This window comes from Spea bombifrons, chromosome 3 (genome assembly GCF_027358695.1).
Source record: "Spea bombifrons isolate aSpeBom1 chromosome 3, aSpeBom1.2.pri, whole genome shotgun sequence".
Classification (NCBI taxonomy): domain Eukaryota; kingdom Metazoa; phylum Chordata; class Amphibia; order Anura; family Pelobatidae; genus Spea; species Spea bombifrons.
Window position 1 is genome coordinate 36,575,601 of NC_071089.1, and position 17,152 is coordinate 36,592,752.

General features: G+C 38.9%; 1 protein-coding gene across 1 annotated transcript in view; it reads left to right on the forward strand.

Moving 5' to 3' along the window:
* The window catches only part of WDR27 (WD repeat domain 27), a 110,675-nt gene that overhangs the window by 38,718 nt on the left and 54,805 nt on the right, over window positions 1-17,152 (forward strand). The window contains exons 19-21 of the mRNA XM_053460261.1: window positions 6,191-6,288; window positions 7,167-7,288; window positions 11,817-11,914. Of these exons, the coding sequence (XP_053316236.1) occupies window positions 6,191-6,288; window positions 7,167-7,288; window positions 11,817-11,914 (318 nt within the window). The remainder of the gene's footprint in view (window positions 1-6,190; window positions 6,289-7,166; window positions 7,289-11,816; window positions 11,915-17,152) is intronic.

A 17,152-nucleotide genomic window follows, 5' to 3' on the forward strand; every position in this document is an offset into this window, starting at 1 on the left:
TAGTAGAATCTATTTAGCAGGAAATTAGATAATATGATCGAAACAATGGTATCTGAAGAAAACAATATATTACGTGTGTGGGTACCCTAAATGAGTGAGTAGAAAATTACATCTAAACACGAGCACTGCAAAAGTGTTAAAACAGCCTTGGTCCCAAAGGGTACAAAAGGTAAAAAACAGCCTGGTCCTTAAGGCAGGGCTTGACCAATTTGTTTTAAATCTAGGAGCCAGCTAAAAATGTTAGGAGCCAGGACTTTTTTTGCCCCAGCACTCACACTTTGCCCTGCACCCACAGTCTCACACTTTACTCCAGCCCTCACTTTGTCCCAGCACTTTGTCCCTGCACTCACACTTTGCCCCAGCACTCACACTTTGCCCTGCACCCACAGTCTCACACTTTAACCCAGCCCTCACTTTGCCCCTGCACTCACACTTTTCCCCTGCACTCACACTTTGCCCTGCACTCACACCTTGCCCCAGCACTCACACTTTGCCCCAGCACTCAGCAATCACAGTCCTGCCCAGACATACCCAGGTTCCAGCATGTACTGGCTGACTTGGCATGATAAGAGTACATGCTGAAACCTGGCTTGCTGCCCCCCCTGTGTATTGATGCTGCACATCACTTAGAGCCCCTGTGCCATGCTCCTCCCCCCACTCACACAACCATGCTATCACACACTCATTCATATACTCATTCATACACCCTCCTTCACCCCCTTACCTGCACTGCAGATCTCTCACACACAGACTTCCATAGGGGCCCTGCTGATTCTCTCTCTGTTAGTGATGTCCGGATCATGAACGAATCGTTCATTTGATCCGGTTCTTTTTAGTGATCCGGATGAATCGGTTCAGTAGACTGAACGATTCATTTGTAGCGGTTCAGTCTGTGAATCATGCAGCTGTAACCTGATCCTAGAGCTGTGAGTTATCTGCAGAGCACTCAGACACAGACTCTGGGGTCAGGTTACAGCTCATTAATTCACACAGGAACGATGACTCATAGAGTCAGAGAGTCGTTCAAAGAGTCGAATGATCCAAAGAGTCGAATGATCCGAAGAGTCGAATGATCCGAAGAGTCGAATGATTCAAATGATTCGAATCTTACAGGGATCCGGATCTTACAAGGATCCGAATCTTATAGAGATTCGAATCATTCAGAGAATATTACTGATACCATACTTTTATAAATAAATACATTAATAATGTTCACACTGCCCGCAGGATTTAGATTCCCCTGAGTTTGCCCCCCTTTACCTATAACTGCACCTACAGTTAACTTTATTAAATCAATTAAATTAACCCTCAGTCATCAGCATAAAATTAACCCTTATACCCCATCAACCATAACTGCCCCTGAAATTAACCGCAAAGATCCCATTAACCATAACGGCCCCTGAAATTAACCCTAAAGACCCCATTAACCATAACGGCCCCTGAAATTAACCCTAAATACTCCATTAACCATAACTGCCCCTAAATTAATTGCATGTACTCCAGATAAATTACCCAATAAATTGGTATGGTCGATGGGGTCTTTAGTGTTAATTTGGGGGCAGTTATGCTAAATGGGGTCTTTAGTGTTAATTTAGGGGCATTTATGCTTAATGAGGTGTTTAGGGTTAATTTGGGGGCAGTTATGCTTAATGGGGCGTTTAGGGTTAATTTGGGGGCAGTTATGCTTAACGGGGTGTTTAGGGTTAATTTAGGGGCAGTTATGCTTAATGGGGTGTTTAGGGTTAATTTGGGGCAGTTATGGTTAATGGGGTGTTAAGGGTTAATTTTAGGGGCAGTCATGGTTGATGGGGTGTTAAGGGTTAATTTTAGGGGCAGTCATGGTTGATGGGGTGTTTAGGGTTAATTTAATGGTGAGGGTTAATTTAATTAATTTAATAAAGTTAGCTTAAGGTGCAGTTGCAGGTAAAGGGGAATGTAAATCCTGGGGGCAGTGATTATTAATGTATTATTTATAACAGTATGGTGATATTCTCTGAATGATTAGAATGCCAATGAAGGCAGAGAGTCGTTCAAAGATCCGGATCTTACAATGATCCGGATCTTACAGTGATCCGGATCATACAGTGATCCGGATCACTGTAAGATTCGGATCCCTGTAAGATCCGAATCTTTGAACGAGTCTCTGCCTTCATTGACATCACTGGAGGCAGGGGGGAGGATTCATAATGAAAGGGGCGGGGCCAATCGTTAGTGTGCCTGCACAGAGTTACTGGAAAACAGTAACTCCTGTGAGTCACACTGAGTGATCCGAAGATTCGGATCATGAATCGGATCATCTCAGTGAACAAATCGAAATGATCCTATTCACTTTAATGATCCGAACTTCCCATCACTACTCTCTGTCTCTCTGCACAAACTTCTCTTGTCCCGCCCACTGGGAGGAGGAATGGAGCAGTCATGCGACATGAGATTAATTCATGTGACTCCTCTGGTTTCCTGCTTCCTGTGGCCAGCACAAGAGACACTGCTTGCACAGTAAGACACACAGTTAAGCAGTGCGGCCCCTGCGGGGATTATTTTTGGCCGTTTTTTTTTATTTTGGCATTTTGCCGAAGATGTGTTTCGGCCACCGGTTTGGCTCACAAACACCTGGGATTTGTCGAGCCCTGCCTTAAGGGGTTAAAATAGCTTTACCTTATTTGGCCAATCTAATATATATGTCACCCTGGGAATCATCAGTCACACTGGTTGGGGCTTAAAGTGAGGTCCAATCAAAGTGAACATGCTGCATTCTAATTTGGTCCCTACCCCATCGAGCATTTCAGTTCCCACAAGGAAGGAAGATAGAGAGCAGTGGCTTCTCCAGCTTTCATATTTAGGGGGGGCACATGAGGGGCCAGGGACCAAAGTAGGGGAGGCAATTATAAAACAGTACATATACACTATATATATATATATATATATGCATTAGACGTGCATTTTTAACTACATAATATGTACTTATCTCTTTGAAGTAAAGACCGTGATTGAAATATGATTTCAAAATAACAGCTGAACTGGCAGTTATTTTTCATTCTTTAATATTAGCCCCTGCTGCCAATATATATATATATATATATATATATATATATAAATATTAGACCCTGCTGCCGATTATATAGAAATATTACACCCTGCTTCCGATATATATATATTAATATTAGCCCCTGCTGCGGATATATATTAATAATAGCCCCTGCGGTGGATATATACTTATATTTTCCCTGCTGCCGATATATATTAATATTTGACCCTGCTGCCAATATATATTTATATTAGCCCCTACTGCCGATATATATTAATATTAGCCCCTGCAGCCAATATATATAAATATTAGCCCCTGCAGTCAATATTTATTGATAATATCCCCTGCAGCCAATATACCGTATTGGCCCGAATATAGGCCGCACTTTTTGCCCGGCGCTCGGAACTGCATGTCCCATGTCCCGCACACCCCCACTTTAAAGACTTAAAGTGGGGGTGTGCGGGACATGGGACATGCAGTTCCGAGCGCCGGACAGGCAGCGGGGTTAGGATACAGATCCCCCGCAGTGGTGCAGGGGACCTGCATCCTACTCTCTGATACACTCAGACAGCCTCCCCTGCCGGCACTTTCCACGGGGGGGGGTTTGTCGGCACGGGAGGTTGTCTAAGCGCATCGTGCATATGGGTAAACAGCCTCCGCTGCCGGCACGTCTGCCCGATGTGCTTTAACAATCTCCCTTGCCGGGAATTCCCACGGGGGGAGTCCCGGCAAGGGAGATTGTTAAAGCACATCGTGCAGATGTCCCGGCAGCGGAGGTTGTTTACCTGCATCGCCGCAGCCGTCCGCACGATCCGTTTTACCTCTGCCCCAAGACTTACCAGAGGAGACTCCCGGGTGTCTTGCGGGGCCGGGGGAGGGGAATCTACGCAATACGCGTATACAACTTCCGGTGCTGGCACATCCGCTGAGTGGGGGGGAGAGTGGCAGCATATCTCGGGGGGGGGCCAGTGGCAGCATATCTCGGGGGGGGAGTGGCAGCCTATCTCGGGGGGGGGAGACAGAGTGGCAGCATGTTGTTTTGGTGCTTTTTTAAAGAAAAAAACTTTTTCTTTAAAAAAGCACCAAACTTTTAGGGTGCGGCCTATATACAGGGGCGGCCTATATCCGAGCCAATACTGTATATTAATATTAGTCCCTTCTGCCTATATATATATATAAATATTAGACCCTGCTGCCTATATGAATATAAATACTAGACCCTGCTGCCAATAAATATTAATATTAGCCCCTGCTGCCAATATATGTTAATATTAGCCCCTGCTGCCAATATATATATATATATAAATATTAGCCCCTGCTGCCGATATATATTAATATTAGCCCCTGCTGCCAATATATGTTAATATTAGCCCCTGCTGCCAATATATATATATATATAAATATTAGCCCCTGCTGCCGATATATATTAATATTAGACCCTGCTGCCAATATATAAATACATTTTAGACCCTGCTGCCAATATATAAATAAATATTAGCCCCTGATACCAAAACATATATAAATATTTGCCCCTGCTGCCAATATATATATATAAATATTTGCCCCTGCTGCCAATATATATATAAATATTAGACCCTGTTGCCAATATATTTTATAGTGAAAAAATTGGACCCTACTCAAGCATTTCCTTGGGCCGCGCTCAATGCTCCCTTGCATGCAATCACTTCCACCGCTAGCACACCATATACAAATATATATTTGCTACACTAACTGCAGAACAGGGGAAGACAGTGAGAGTCAGTCCTTCTGGCTGTACCATGACAATCATCCCCAGAGTCCCTGTAATCATCCCCAGAGTCCCTTTGTCCCCTCATTCACTAAACCATACCGCTCTTTTACTTACACCCTGTAGTTCAGGTATAGATCAAATAAACAACACATGGCAACAGCACATGCAAATGAATAAGACAAAAAAACTTGTATTTGTAGGTATACATAAATAATGTGTGGAAACATAGCATTGCAGGTATAAAACAACAGAAAACACAAACCCAGCATTGCAGGTATAGATCAACTGGAAATTACATGTAAACTCAGCACTGAAGGTATAGATCAAATAAACAACACATGGAAACAGCACTCCAGGTATTGATCAACTGAATAATGTATGGAAACATAGCAGATACGGATCAACAGAATAACACAAAACCCAGTTTTGCAGGTGTATATAAATTGGAATTCACATATAAACTCTGCATTAAAGGTATAGATAAAACCTTTAATGCAGAGTTTTAATCTACCCTATCTACCCCCCCCCCTCCCTCCCTATCTACCCCCCCCCTCCCTCCCTATCTACCCCCCCCCTCCCTCCCTATCTACCCCCCCTCCCTCCCTATCTACAGAGAGATAAAAAAGAGTTGGAGAGACATAAGAAAGAGAAAGAGCAGAAGAAGGATGAATAGAGAGAGATCCAAAAATAGGCGAGAAAAGAAAAAAGTGAACATCATATTAATAACAGGCTTATATGCTAGTATAATATATTCACAGGTAATAGACATAGGGCTTGTAGAAAGAGAACATTGTTCTTTTTGACTGGTTTCCCTGAATTTACCAGAATACTTTACACTTGTTCTTATCATTAGTTGTTTCAAGGTTTCTTTTGGATATTTTGATTAATAAGAAGGAATGCTGTGCTCTTGTTTTGCAAACAAATTGTGAATGACTAGGTTTCATTATCCAAAATAAATTAAAACCCCATTATACTTTGTACTTTATCTCACCAATTTCACATGTTTCTCTTCTTCGTAGAACAATGTTTTTGTACTAGCTGTTCCACATAATTAAAACAAATGCTGAATTGTACATTCTGAATTACAGAGATAAAATATCTTTCATGACCCTTTTTCCTTGGATGTTTCAGGACAAAATTTGATTTTTTTTGGTGAAAACATTTATCCTGTACTTAGTCTCTTTATGTATTGAAATGTTTCTATTACATATCCTTTCTCACCTCTTTCATCCAAGATATAGACATCAGACATATTTTTTTTCCCCTGAAAAACATTTACTATTGACTATGGATGTTTTCCAAGTGTGAAGTAGAAATAAAATCTCACCTTATAACACCAAGTTATAAATATTTTAATTAACTTAGTTACATGCAGATGCTTATATCCTTTGTTTTGTAATTTGTTTTCCTTTTAGTTATATGAAAAAAAATGTATGTGAAACAATTCAGAAGTTTCAAATGGCGACAGCAATGGAGATCACTGGACTTTCTTCTGTAAACGACTTTTATTCCTGTATCCTTTTTGTTGTGTTACTTCTTTTTATTGTGTATGACTCCTATTATCAGCTAATTCAAAGGGTTGTTGATAAGAAAAAAAAGATATATTGAATTAACTACTTCAAAAACTTTGTAGCTGAAAATAAGATTTTGGAATTTTTTTGCAGAGAAATTAAGATGCCAAAATAAGGTTTATCTTAGTCATATGATTTCTTTTTAAAATAGATATTAAGAATAAAATCATGGTGTGTTCTTTAGTTATTTAACTGTCATTGCTGTTAAAAGAAAGTATAAACATGTAATAATAACAGTGAATAAGGATAGACTAGAAGAAATTAAAGAGAACAACACAATGAAAAATAATGGTGAATCAAAAACATTCAACAAAAGACAACATAGGAAAGGTCTAAGTGGGTGACAACATTTTAGCTGTTTAGTTCAACAGCAGTAAAACATACAAGCAAGTGACCAGAGTAACACGTACAGTAGGTCTAGAGTTTTATCGGTCTATATTATAGTTTGAGAGCAGTACTCAACATAACAGAGTAAGCATAACTTGGAACTTCTTCACTCTGGCTACCCGGAGCTTTCCCTTGTGGGGAGCGGCCAGGACTGCCCACTGACGTCAGCTGTGGGAGCGCCCGCTGAAATATCCCCATTTAAAGGGCAAATGGGCGGGGACCCAGAGAACCGGTGCTTTACCCGGAGATCTCTGGATCAAACCTGGAGAGTTCCCAGGTATGCAGAGTAAAATGAAGTCTTCAATTTTACATGATGCTTGGAACGCCAAGTGATTATTGTTATGACTATTATGATTATTTTGCTTTCATTGAAACCCTCCATGAAAAAGTTGGAATTTTTAAGCTATTTTTGTCCTGAACACAAATCTTTCAGATATTGTACTGTCAGCTGGAAGTGACCGTACATTAGAAATTTTTGACCTAAATGTGGGTTCCAGTGTGGCAGTGATTCCAGATGTCCATTCAAGAGCAGTCCACCAAATATGCCAAAACAAGGTAACGCATTCCTTAAATGTTTTTTTTTTTTTTGCCAAATCAGAAATAAATATTTTGGACTATAGTGCTCCTTCAGCATTATGGTTTTTCCTAATTGTGTTTGATTTCTTCTACATTATATTGATGCTAAGCACACAGTATGTGTGTGCCTTGAGTAGTGGTTCAATTAAATCAATGACACCAAATACGTCACAATCTACCCTTTTTGAGGATATATGTAAACCAAATGCCACACATAATGCAAATTACCACAGATATTTCAGAAGATATATAGTCTCTACCTTCTTCTGGATCATTAACATCAGGATTGTCTATGACCACTAACTCTCTGACATTTTAACTGTGGTTCCTTAATGTTCTGTAAGTATGTTTTCTCCTTCTGGGCATTTTTTTAATGATGACATCTAACCTCAACCATCAAATTATAAACTACTATTTCCTAAATGAATGGCTATTAGAAGAAAGTCTTCAGTGAGCAGTTTTCTGTTAAGTTTTCCCTTAACAATTGCTTATCTGCAACTGATAACTCTCACATGGAACACAAATGCATGCTTTTTAACAACCTTATGTCTTGTAATATAATATTCACTCCACGTTTTTTTTTATATCTGCATTCTCAAAATAAGCATGCCTGCAGTCCTGGGTACTGTATATATACTATAGATGCCTACAGATCCCATAACACTATTTAAATAGAGGAGCATACCATTTAACAGTCCCGGTTTTCACGGCACTGCCCCTGGTTACTGCATGGGTTGTTTGAGGGGGTGAAAAATCCATGGATTGCCTGTGTTGTCCTATGTTGCCTCCTTGTGATGCTAGCATTGCCTCTTGCCAATACAGGTATCCCAATTTAGACACTTGAAATGTTGGAGGTATGGAGGAGAGTAAACATTAACAAGATTAAAAAGGGCAATATACAAAATGTAGCATTACAGTAATGCATGTTAAAACATACTGCACATTGCCTTGGAAACTTTCAGAGTAGAATAAATAGAATGACAACCTTGTCTATGGACCGCATGGATTAAACATACACTCACTGGCCACTTTATTAGGTAGACCTGATCAATTGCTTGTTAACACAAATAGCTAATCAGCCAATCACATGGCAGCAACTCAATGCATTTAGGCATGTAGATGTAGTCAAGACAACTTGCTGAAGTTCAAACCCAGCATCAGAATGGGGAAGAAAGAGGATTTAAGTGACTTTGAACGTGGCATGGTTGTTGCTGCCAGACGGGCTGGTCTGAGTATTTAAAAAACCGCTGAGCTACTGGAATTTCATGCACAACCATCTCTAAGGTTTACAGAGAATGGTCCGAAAAAAGAGAAAATATCCAGTAAGCGGCAGTTGTGTGGACGAAAATGCCTTGTTGATATCAGAGGTCAGAGGAAAATGGGCAGACTGGTTCGAGATGACAGAAAGGCAACAGTAACTCAAATAACCAATCCTTACAACCAAGGTATGCAGAATACCATCTCTGAACGCACAACACATGGAACCTTGAAGCAGATGGGCTACAGCAGCAAAAGACCACACCGGGTGCCACTCCTGTCAACTAAGAACAGGAAACTGAGGCTACAATTCGCACCTGGTCACCAAAATTGGACAATGGAAGACTGGAAGAACGTTGCCTTGTCTGATGCGTCTCGATTCCAGCTGCGACATTCAGATGGCAGGGTCAGACTTTGGCGTAAAAAACATAAAAGCATGGATCCATTCCGACTTATATCAATGGTTCAGGCTGGTGGTGTAATGGTGTGGGGAACATTTTGTTGGTACGCTTTAGGCCCCTTAGTACCAATTGAAGGTTGTTTAAATGTGACAGCCTACCTGAGTATTGTTGATGACCATGTCCATCAAGTGGCAGTTTGTGTATATTGTGTTGCAATGCCCATTCTCCTCTTCAGAAGTTGAATACCCCTCAAGTATCCGTCAGTAGGAGACACAGTCCCTCTTTCCTTTCCTTACACCCGTCTTTTGTAGAAGCTTATTGATTAATTGTTTACTTAATTACATAAATAGCTGTGAATATCTCACAAAAAAGTCCCACCCCTGGCCACCACCTAACTGCACCACATAAATTAAAAATGCCCCTCTGGTCATGTTGGGAGGGTTACAGTTGAGAAATTATCATCTAATTAACTTTCTATACCAAATCTCTCATTTGTTTAACCATACAAGTTATATATTGTTTTTAAGTTGTTCTTTTGGCACCATACATATGTATGTAAGCCATAATTTATTATGACAACATTGGGAAAAATACAATCACAGTGTCACCTATAAAAATGACATAGCTAGTGCAAATGGAAAAAAAATCAGATATTTGTCTTGATTTTGGAACCACCACAGATGCCTGGTATTTTCATCTATTTTAGTTACTAGGCTTAATATGAAAACTGTGCATCACTGTTTCCAAATTAGATTTTTACATTTTGTTTTAATTGTGATATCCTAGTTGTTGGGCTCCCGAAAGCAGCTAGAAAACCAAAAGGTAAGGTCCAGACCGTGATCCCCTCAACTAATGATGGTAGCTTATGTAGGAGCAATCACAGGCTCGTGGGGGCTTCTGCCTGCCTGTTGCTGGTCTGTCCATACTTTAGACACAGTACCAGTGACCCCTGCTTCCGAACGCCACAGGCGCTTTGAAGCCTCCAACATTATTTCTGAGAAGGAACCAGAGGTACAGATGGCTGTAGACATATTAAGGCAGTTCATCCATTACAGGACAGCAAGAGAGTCAGCTGTCTAGATTACTTTTTGCACTACAATGGAGCAGCTTATGGATTCCTGTTTCTCTTGGAGAAGGCTACATTGCATTACAGGGATGTCAGGGACCTGAGACAGCTCCTTTGATTTAGGGTCTGTCCTGGGCAATTGATACACATGTGTATTATATACTAGCTCAGTCTACTTGGCAAATATACCAATTTCTTATCATACAACCATGGAATGCACTAAAATGATTGACTGACTAATGAAAAACTTCATTATATAAGCAGGATGGCATTATAATTCAATTTATCTTTCCTGATATAAGAAATGTATTGGTATAATTAAAAATAAAACCCACTTTTGTTCAGCTGTACACTGCATCACTGTATATACTACTTAATGCTCAAAGGAAAAAAAATCCTCCCTTTACGTATTGTACATTTTTATAGCCGACAACATCCTTCCTATGTCTTTGATATGTTAAAACGGCTTATAAAATGTGGTGGATTTAAAGAGTATTATGTACATAAAGTAATGTTATTCTGACGTCTGTTTTGAATTCAACGTCTTATTAGATTGGGATCCTTTCAGCAGTTCTAAGAATATGGAATCATATACTTCGGTACGTTGTGATCTGGTAAAATACTTAGTGGTGTTGAGATGTTAAAGTATCACTTACAACACGTGTATAAGCATTCAGCTACTGGTGTTCTGTTCTTCTGCTCAGTCAGCTGATTGATTTTGGGCAAGTAAACAGGGGATGCTGTCAAAGCTACAGACCCAGAAGATCACTTGGGACTAAAATTGAAGCACATAATTAAATGTGGTTTTGACAAGAAAGTCAAGCTTGTTTTTCTTTCATCAAAAAAATATTAATGGAACATATAAATCATTTAGCAAAAGTTAACATTCAGTAGACAAGGAACAAGGGCATTCTCTGTATCCCACAGAGTTATGCGTAAGATAGCAGCCCTGATATTAAGGAAACCCACTAGAACCTTTTTACTATCTTTTTACTTTTTACTACCCCCCAGAATTATCTCAAGACATATTTTGTGGGACACACTCAGACTGAGTTGAACATCTTCATCTTTAGCTATTCTCAGACCAACTTGGCTTTTAATAATTGTTATGCGTAAAGAATGAGGTAAATACATTCTTGGCATCATTAAGGGTCTAAATATTTACCTGCCAGTATTTATCTGCAGTATAACTTCATAGTAAATGTAGTATGCATTATTATTGTTCATTTATTGGTTATTACATATAAAAGTTTTGTGTGCTATAAGGCAAAATCAGGCTGCTGACTGTGGGCGGGGATCACATACATCTAGCAATTATTATTAGTATTTTATTTTATTTATTTTATGCAGCACTTCTTACAATACATATATTCAAGGCATGTGACAAGACTTGTATTAACAAAGATAAACCGATACATTAGGTAGACAGGGCCCTGCTTGCAAGCTTACAGTCTAGAATGGTGTCCCTCTTTAAGTCCTGAATTCCGGTGTCCATCTTTTGTCTTTTGATGTCCCTCTGTTTTTGGAGCTCAAACTGTTTGGTGGGTATGAGTGTATCATAGTGTTCTATAGGTATATAATTTCCTATAGTGTAATGTAAATCAGCCAACATTGTGTTTATAAAGTAAATTGTGCAAATACTATGTATTCATATTTATAAAAATAGTTAAACGGCTATTGGTAAGTCACACACTTTCTCCCCACACCCACTAAAACAAAGATGGCCCTCTTTGATCATTTGAAATGACAAATTTAACAATACTTTTTCCATTTATTAAAACAGGGCTCTGCATTCAGCACTCAACAACCTGAAGCCTACAATCTTTTTGTCACAACTGCTGTTGGGGATGGTCTGAAGTTGTGGGACATAAGAAACTTACGGTATGAAAAAATTTTTCTTATACATACATAACTTTTTATTTATTTTTATTAAAAAATAGACAGACAAAAGATGCATATGTATAACACTTGTATAACTAAGCATTAGAAACATTCTTCCTAGTATGGTTGAATGCCAAACCATTCCCAGAAATCAACACAAAAGCAAACAATGATAGTTTGTTGCCACATAAGCTGCAAAAAAAACTTCTTTAATGTTCCTGCATATGATATGATTTGATCAAACCTTGGCAAATGAATAAAATGACAGATCTGCTAAGGCTTTCTTACTCAGCATACCAGAGAGTGTAGTAAATGTCTTGTCTTAGTGAAAAAAAACCTGTAACAGCTGTCTATTTATAATACGACATCAATGACTGATGCCTTATAATATTACCATTTATGTATTGTGGTGAGTGATATTGAGACATGGTCATCCTTGTATATTTGTTTGATAGGTTCTGGTTTGTTTATTTTTCACATTTGGTAAAATCGTATACTGTGAGCAAGAGTCACTTTCATTTGAATCTAATCATTATGTATGCAGTGTGGCTTGTCTTTGTCTTGATGGTGTAGTTTCCAGTGGTTATGTGGTTTCAGCAATGGGACCATGATCTGAAATATGCATATACTTCGAAACATATATGTACAATACTTTAGGTAGAGTTGTATTCTGACCTAGGCTGACTAGAGAGATAGGGCCTTTGGGGTACAGACTCTTTGCCACAAACCAGGGGTAGATTGCTCAGTTTTGAAATGGGCTAGTTACAAGAGAGATATTTAAGATCCTCAACTGGTCCATTTGCACTATAGAGGACCAAGTCTAGCCAGGCTTCCTTAGTAGAAGGAGCACTGGGATACTGTGTCATATCCTGGGGCTCAACGTCAAGGACAGGGATCACGGAGTGGAGGCCACTGAAAGCCACTGTCACACCTACCATTGACACCGCAGAAGTCAATGAATGGAAAAGGAATATTAATTGTCAGGCAGTGATGCAGGGATGCCCCCCTGCTTAAAATGAGGGGGCAGATCGCCCTCTTGGGTGATCAGGGCTCCTGGTGTGCTGCTGCTGCTCAGTAGACTGGTTGCAGGGGAGATCACTTAATAATTTTATTTTAAAGTTCCTACAGAAACACAGCCTAGAGATGTTTAACAGAACATGGCCAGTAGTCACGACACGGGTGTAACTAGAAACCACAGGGTCCTGGTGCGAAAATTGCCCAGGGGCATCCCAACTTCAACAACTGGTCTGTGCCATGATTGCTCCTTGCCTCCCTTCCAACATACGCTCTGGCACACATATGTAAACACACACTCATATTTACGTACGCATTCATTCTAACACACACTCCATCTCACCTCACTTACACATTCATGCTCACACACAAATACCTACACATCCATGCTCACAGACACACAATTACACATCCATGCTCATACACAATTAGACACCCATTCTGACACACACAATTACACATACATGATCTCACACACAATTACACATCTATTCATATATACAAACACATATACCTACATCCAGAGCGCAGGACGTCTAGAGCTTTCTGCATCCGTCACACCAGTACGGCCATTTTCAAACTTTTTAATCCATTCATAGACGACTCTACGAGAGAACTTTATCCCCATACTGAGCACACATGCAAAGATGAATTTGTGCTCCCGGCACACCTTCTGCCCACAAAAAGCGCATAATAGAACCCTGTTCCTCTTTGGTGCAATTTATAGGTTTTGTAGCCATCCTCACCCCAGTTATACTAAACTGCAAGGGCAGCCGGCTTGACACTCAGAACTAGTCACATGACACGCTAGGACACGACCAATTACTACTCCTCCTGGCTTTACCTTTTCCAACGAAAATATAAAAGTGCAGAAACTTTTTGAATGTCATATATTCTTGTATATGCAACTATCTTGTCTACTATAATCACACCCACAATGTGGTATTAGAAGAGTCTTTAGAGAAACATAAAATCATTTTTGATCTCAATCATCATCTTTGATCTCAATAGGGACACTTTCCTTCCACTGATTGCTTTAGCTGTCAATCAGTGACTGAAACATACTGCAATTGATTTAATTTAAAATACTATACTGCCACTGATTGACAGCTTAAGCAGCCAATCGGTGGCAACATATTTCAGATAATGGAGAAAGAAGATATTGCTGCTTGACTAAAACTTCTGTTTGAGATAATTGTTTTAATTATTTATTTTTTGTTTGGGAAGAATACATATTAAGGGTATAGGTAGCAATTTCTGGTTAATTCACTCCTAACTTAGATAGATGACTGCATTGTTAAATGTTTTATACACATGTATTTTGTATATTACACCTAAGGTATGTAATATATTAAAGCAAAGATATATTAAAGATTATGACCCATAGATATTATTCCTATATTTTTATATCATATTATACTGAGAAATAACAAAGCTATTGTTATTGGTGTATTAACCAAACTTAAAAAATAACCTTAATTGAACAATAATAGCAGCTACAGTTTAGCATACTTTTTAATATATTAAATATTTAGTCTTTTGGTATGCTTCAGGGACATGCTAATCCTTTCTTCCTTTACTCCAATAAGAGAGCTTCAACAAAAAGAATAATAACAAACCGAAAAAGTTATTCTAATTCTGTAAGATTAATAAATGTATTACAGAAATATCCTATGTCACCTGTTTTGATCTGTAATGTAAACCACATGATATACATATCTGTTTCCAGTATCAAAAGATTGCCTCCATTCTTATGGCCCAATTTAAATCACAAACTGTTTTCATACCATAGCTTGGAATACTAATGGAAATAGTTCATATTTCTAACATATGTTATTGTCACTTTACATATAGTGAAATGTATAAGATCACAAATACAGGACAAGTCCTTTAAAACCCCTTAAAATATATATTCTTATTTGCCTGCAATTCATCATTCAGGCATTCAGTCTTTTATTATAAAAAAATAAACACAGTGAAAGATAATACCCTCAGTTGTAATTATTGACCATACGTATCGGGTTACAGTGCTATTAAATATGTGGTTTAGTTAAAAAAAAAATAAAAAGACTGCATTAAATTATTATCCATTAAGTTTCTTTAGAAAACTTTTGCAAATGGTTTCTCCTGTAAAATGTGAATGCATCTGCAATGGCTCATGGAAATCTCAGAGTTCAGAGGAGGGCTACAGCATGCAACAACATCTATATGACCAAAAGTATGTGGACAGCTGGCCATCACATCTACATGCACAAGATTTTGGAGTGTTTTTGTGGGAATCTGTGCCCATTCAGCCAGCATTTGAGAGGTCAGGGACTGATGTTGGACAAGAAGGCCAGACTTGCAATCAGTGTTCAAGTTCATCCCAAAGGTTTCAATGGGGTTAATGTCAGGGCTCTTTGTCAGCCAGTCAACTACCTCCACACCAGACTTATCAAACTGATTTTTTTTAATCAATTCTCCGTTTATTGATACAGCGAATAAAAAGTACACAATATCAAGAGTACATACAATGCATATACAAATGGTACAATGTATCAAGATGTCATAGTACAAGCATTACATGTTGCAAATGGAAGAGCAGCAGCAACGTAGACCGCCAACGGCGGGGTCATGGAAAACAGTTGACATCGAACAGCTCATGAGTCGAGGATATGATTAGCGTATCACGGAGATAAAGAAGAAAAACAACTTATCAAACTGATGTCACAAAGTTGTAAGCATACAACTAAGGGCCCAAAGCCTGAAAAACAGCCCCAGACAGTTATCATTCCTTCACCAAACTTTACAGTAGCCACTGGCATTGGTCATAGTGATCTTTGGCTTGTGTACAGCTGTTCAGCCATGGGAACCCATTTCTTGAAGCTCGTGGCAGAAAGTGCTTGTGCTTATGTTGCTTTCAGAGACAATTCATAGGTGATTTTTATGCACGTCATCGCTCAGCAATGCGTGCAGTGAGTGTGTGTCGTCTATCGCTGAGCTGTTGTTTCTCCTAAATGCTTTCACGTAACAATAATAGCACTTAAAGTGGACTAGGGCAGATCTACCAAGACAGAAAGTTAATGAACTGATGTGACAAAGGTGGCATCTTACTGCTTACTTCTACTGCTAAAGTTTGTCTATGGAGATGGCATGCCTATGCGACCACTTCTGCATACGCTTGCAAGCTTACCTCTGTAAGTGTGCGAGCAACCTCTCTTGTATCGCCCTGGGGAAGCTGGGATGCAGCGGAGCAAGTCCATCTGGGTGCCAGGGCTGGCCTTTGGAGTGTGTGACCTGTTATCTATATCCGCAGTTTAGGGTGTCCATGCATTTGGATTTATAGCTTCAATGCTGAGTTTACGTATGATTTTCAGTTGATCTATACCTGCAAGACTGGGTTTGTGTGTTATTCAGCTGCTCTATACCTGCAATGCTATGTTTCATCTGTTATTTATTAATAACTGCAAATACAGGAATTGGATGTCTTTTTCAGTTGATATATAGGGGACAGTGTAGGGCATTAAACAACCATTGTTATATCAGGGTAAATAAAATAATATTATTTATATTTTTATATTAAAATAATATTAAAAATAATAAAACGTTTTTAATTTAAAAATGTTTAAGTACTTTGCTGGCTGTATTAAATAGTATACAATCAACTAAAAAAACCCTGGCATTGTTCTGTTACATATTGTAATAGTTTTAGAAGTACAACATCTGCTTTTGGAGGTGCATCAAACAAATTTTTCGATGATTTAGACAAGCTCAGACAGAGAATGTTGATGGATTATGATTGATCACTGTTGGCATCTATGTGACACAGTAACATGCTAGCCTCCTATTTCTGCAGAGCATTGAGAACTTGAGGATCAAGAGTGAGGGAACTCTTAGATCAAATATAAAGGAATACTGCTGTAAAAACATGTCTTAGAAAAATTCCCATCTATGTTTTATTCTTCAAAAATATACTCATGCCAACTGGTGGCATAGTAGGCTTTTTTAAATTTAGATTTGTTATGTTATAATCCACTGTTTATACGGTGGAACTAATATTTTGTATACATTGGTAGAATATTTTTAAACCACATTTTATACATCCATTGCTGTCTGGCTAATAACTATAAATATATCATGCAATGTACTTTCATATATTTTGATTACTTTATATTGATGACATGACTTGGCCGTTGTTCATTTCTTCTGTAATCGGGATCCACATCTGACAGTATTTGTATTCTT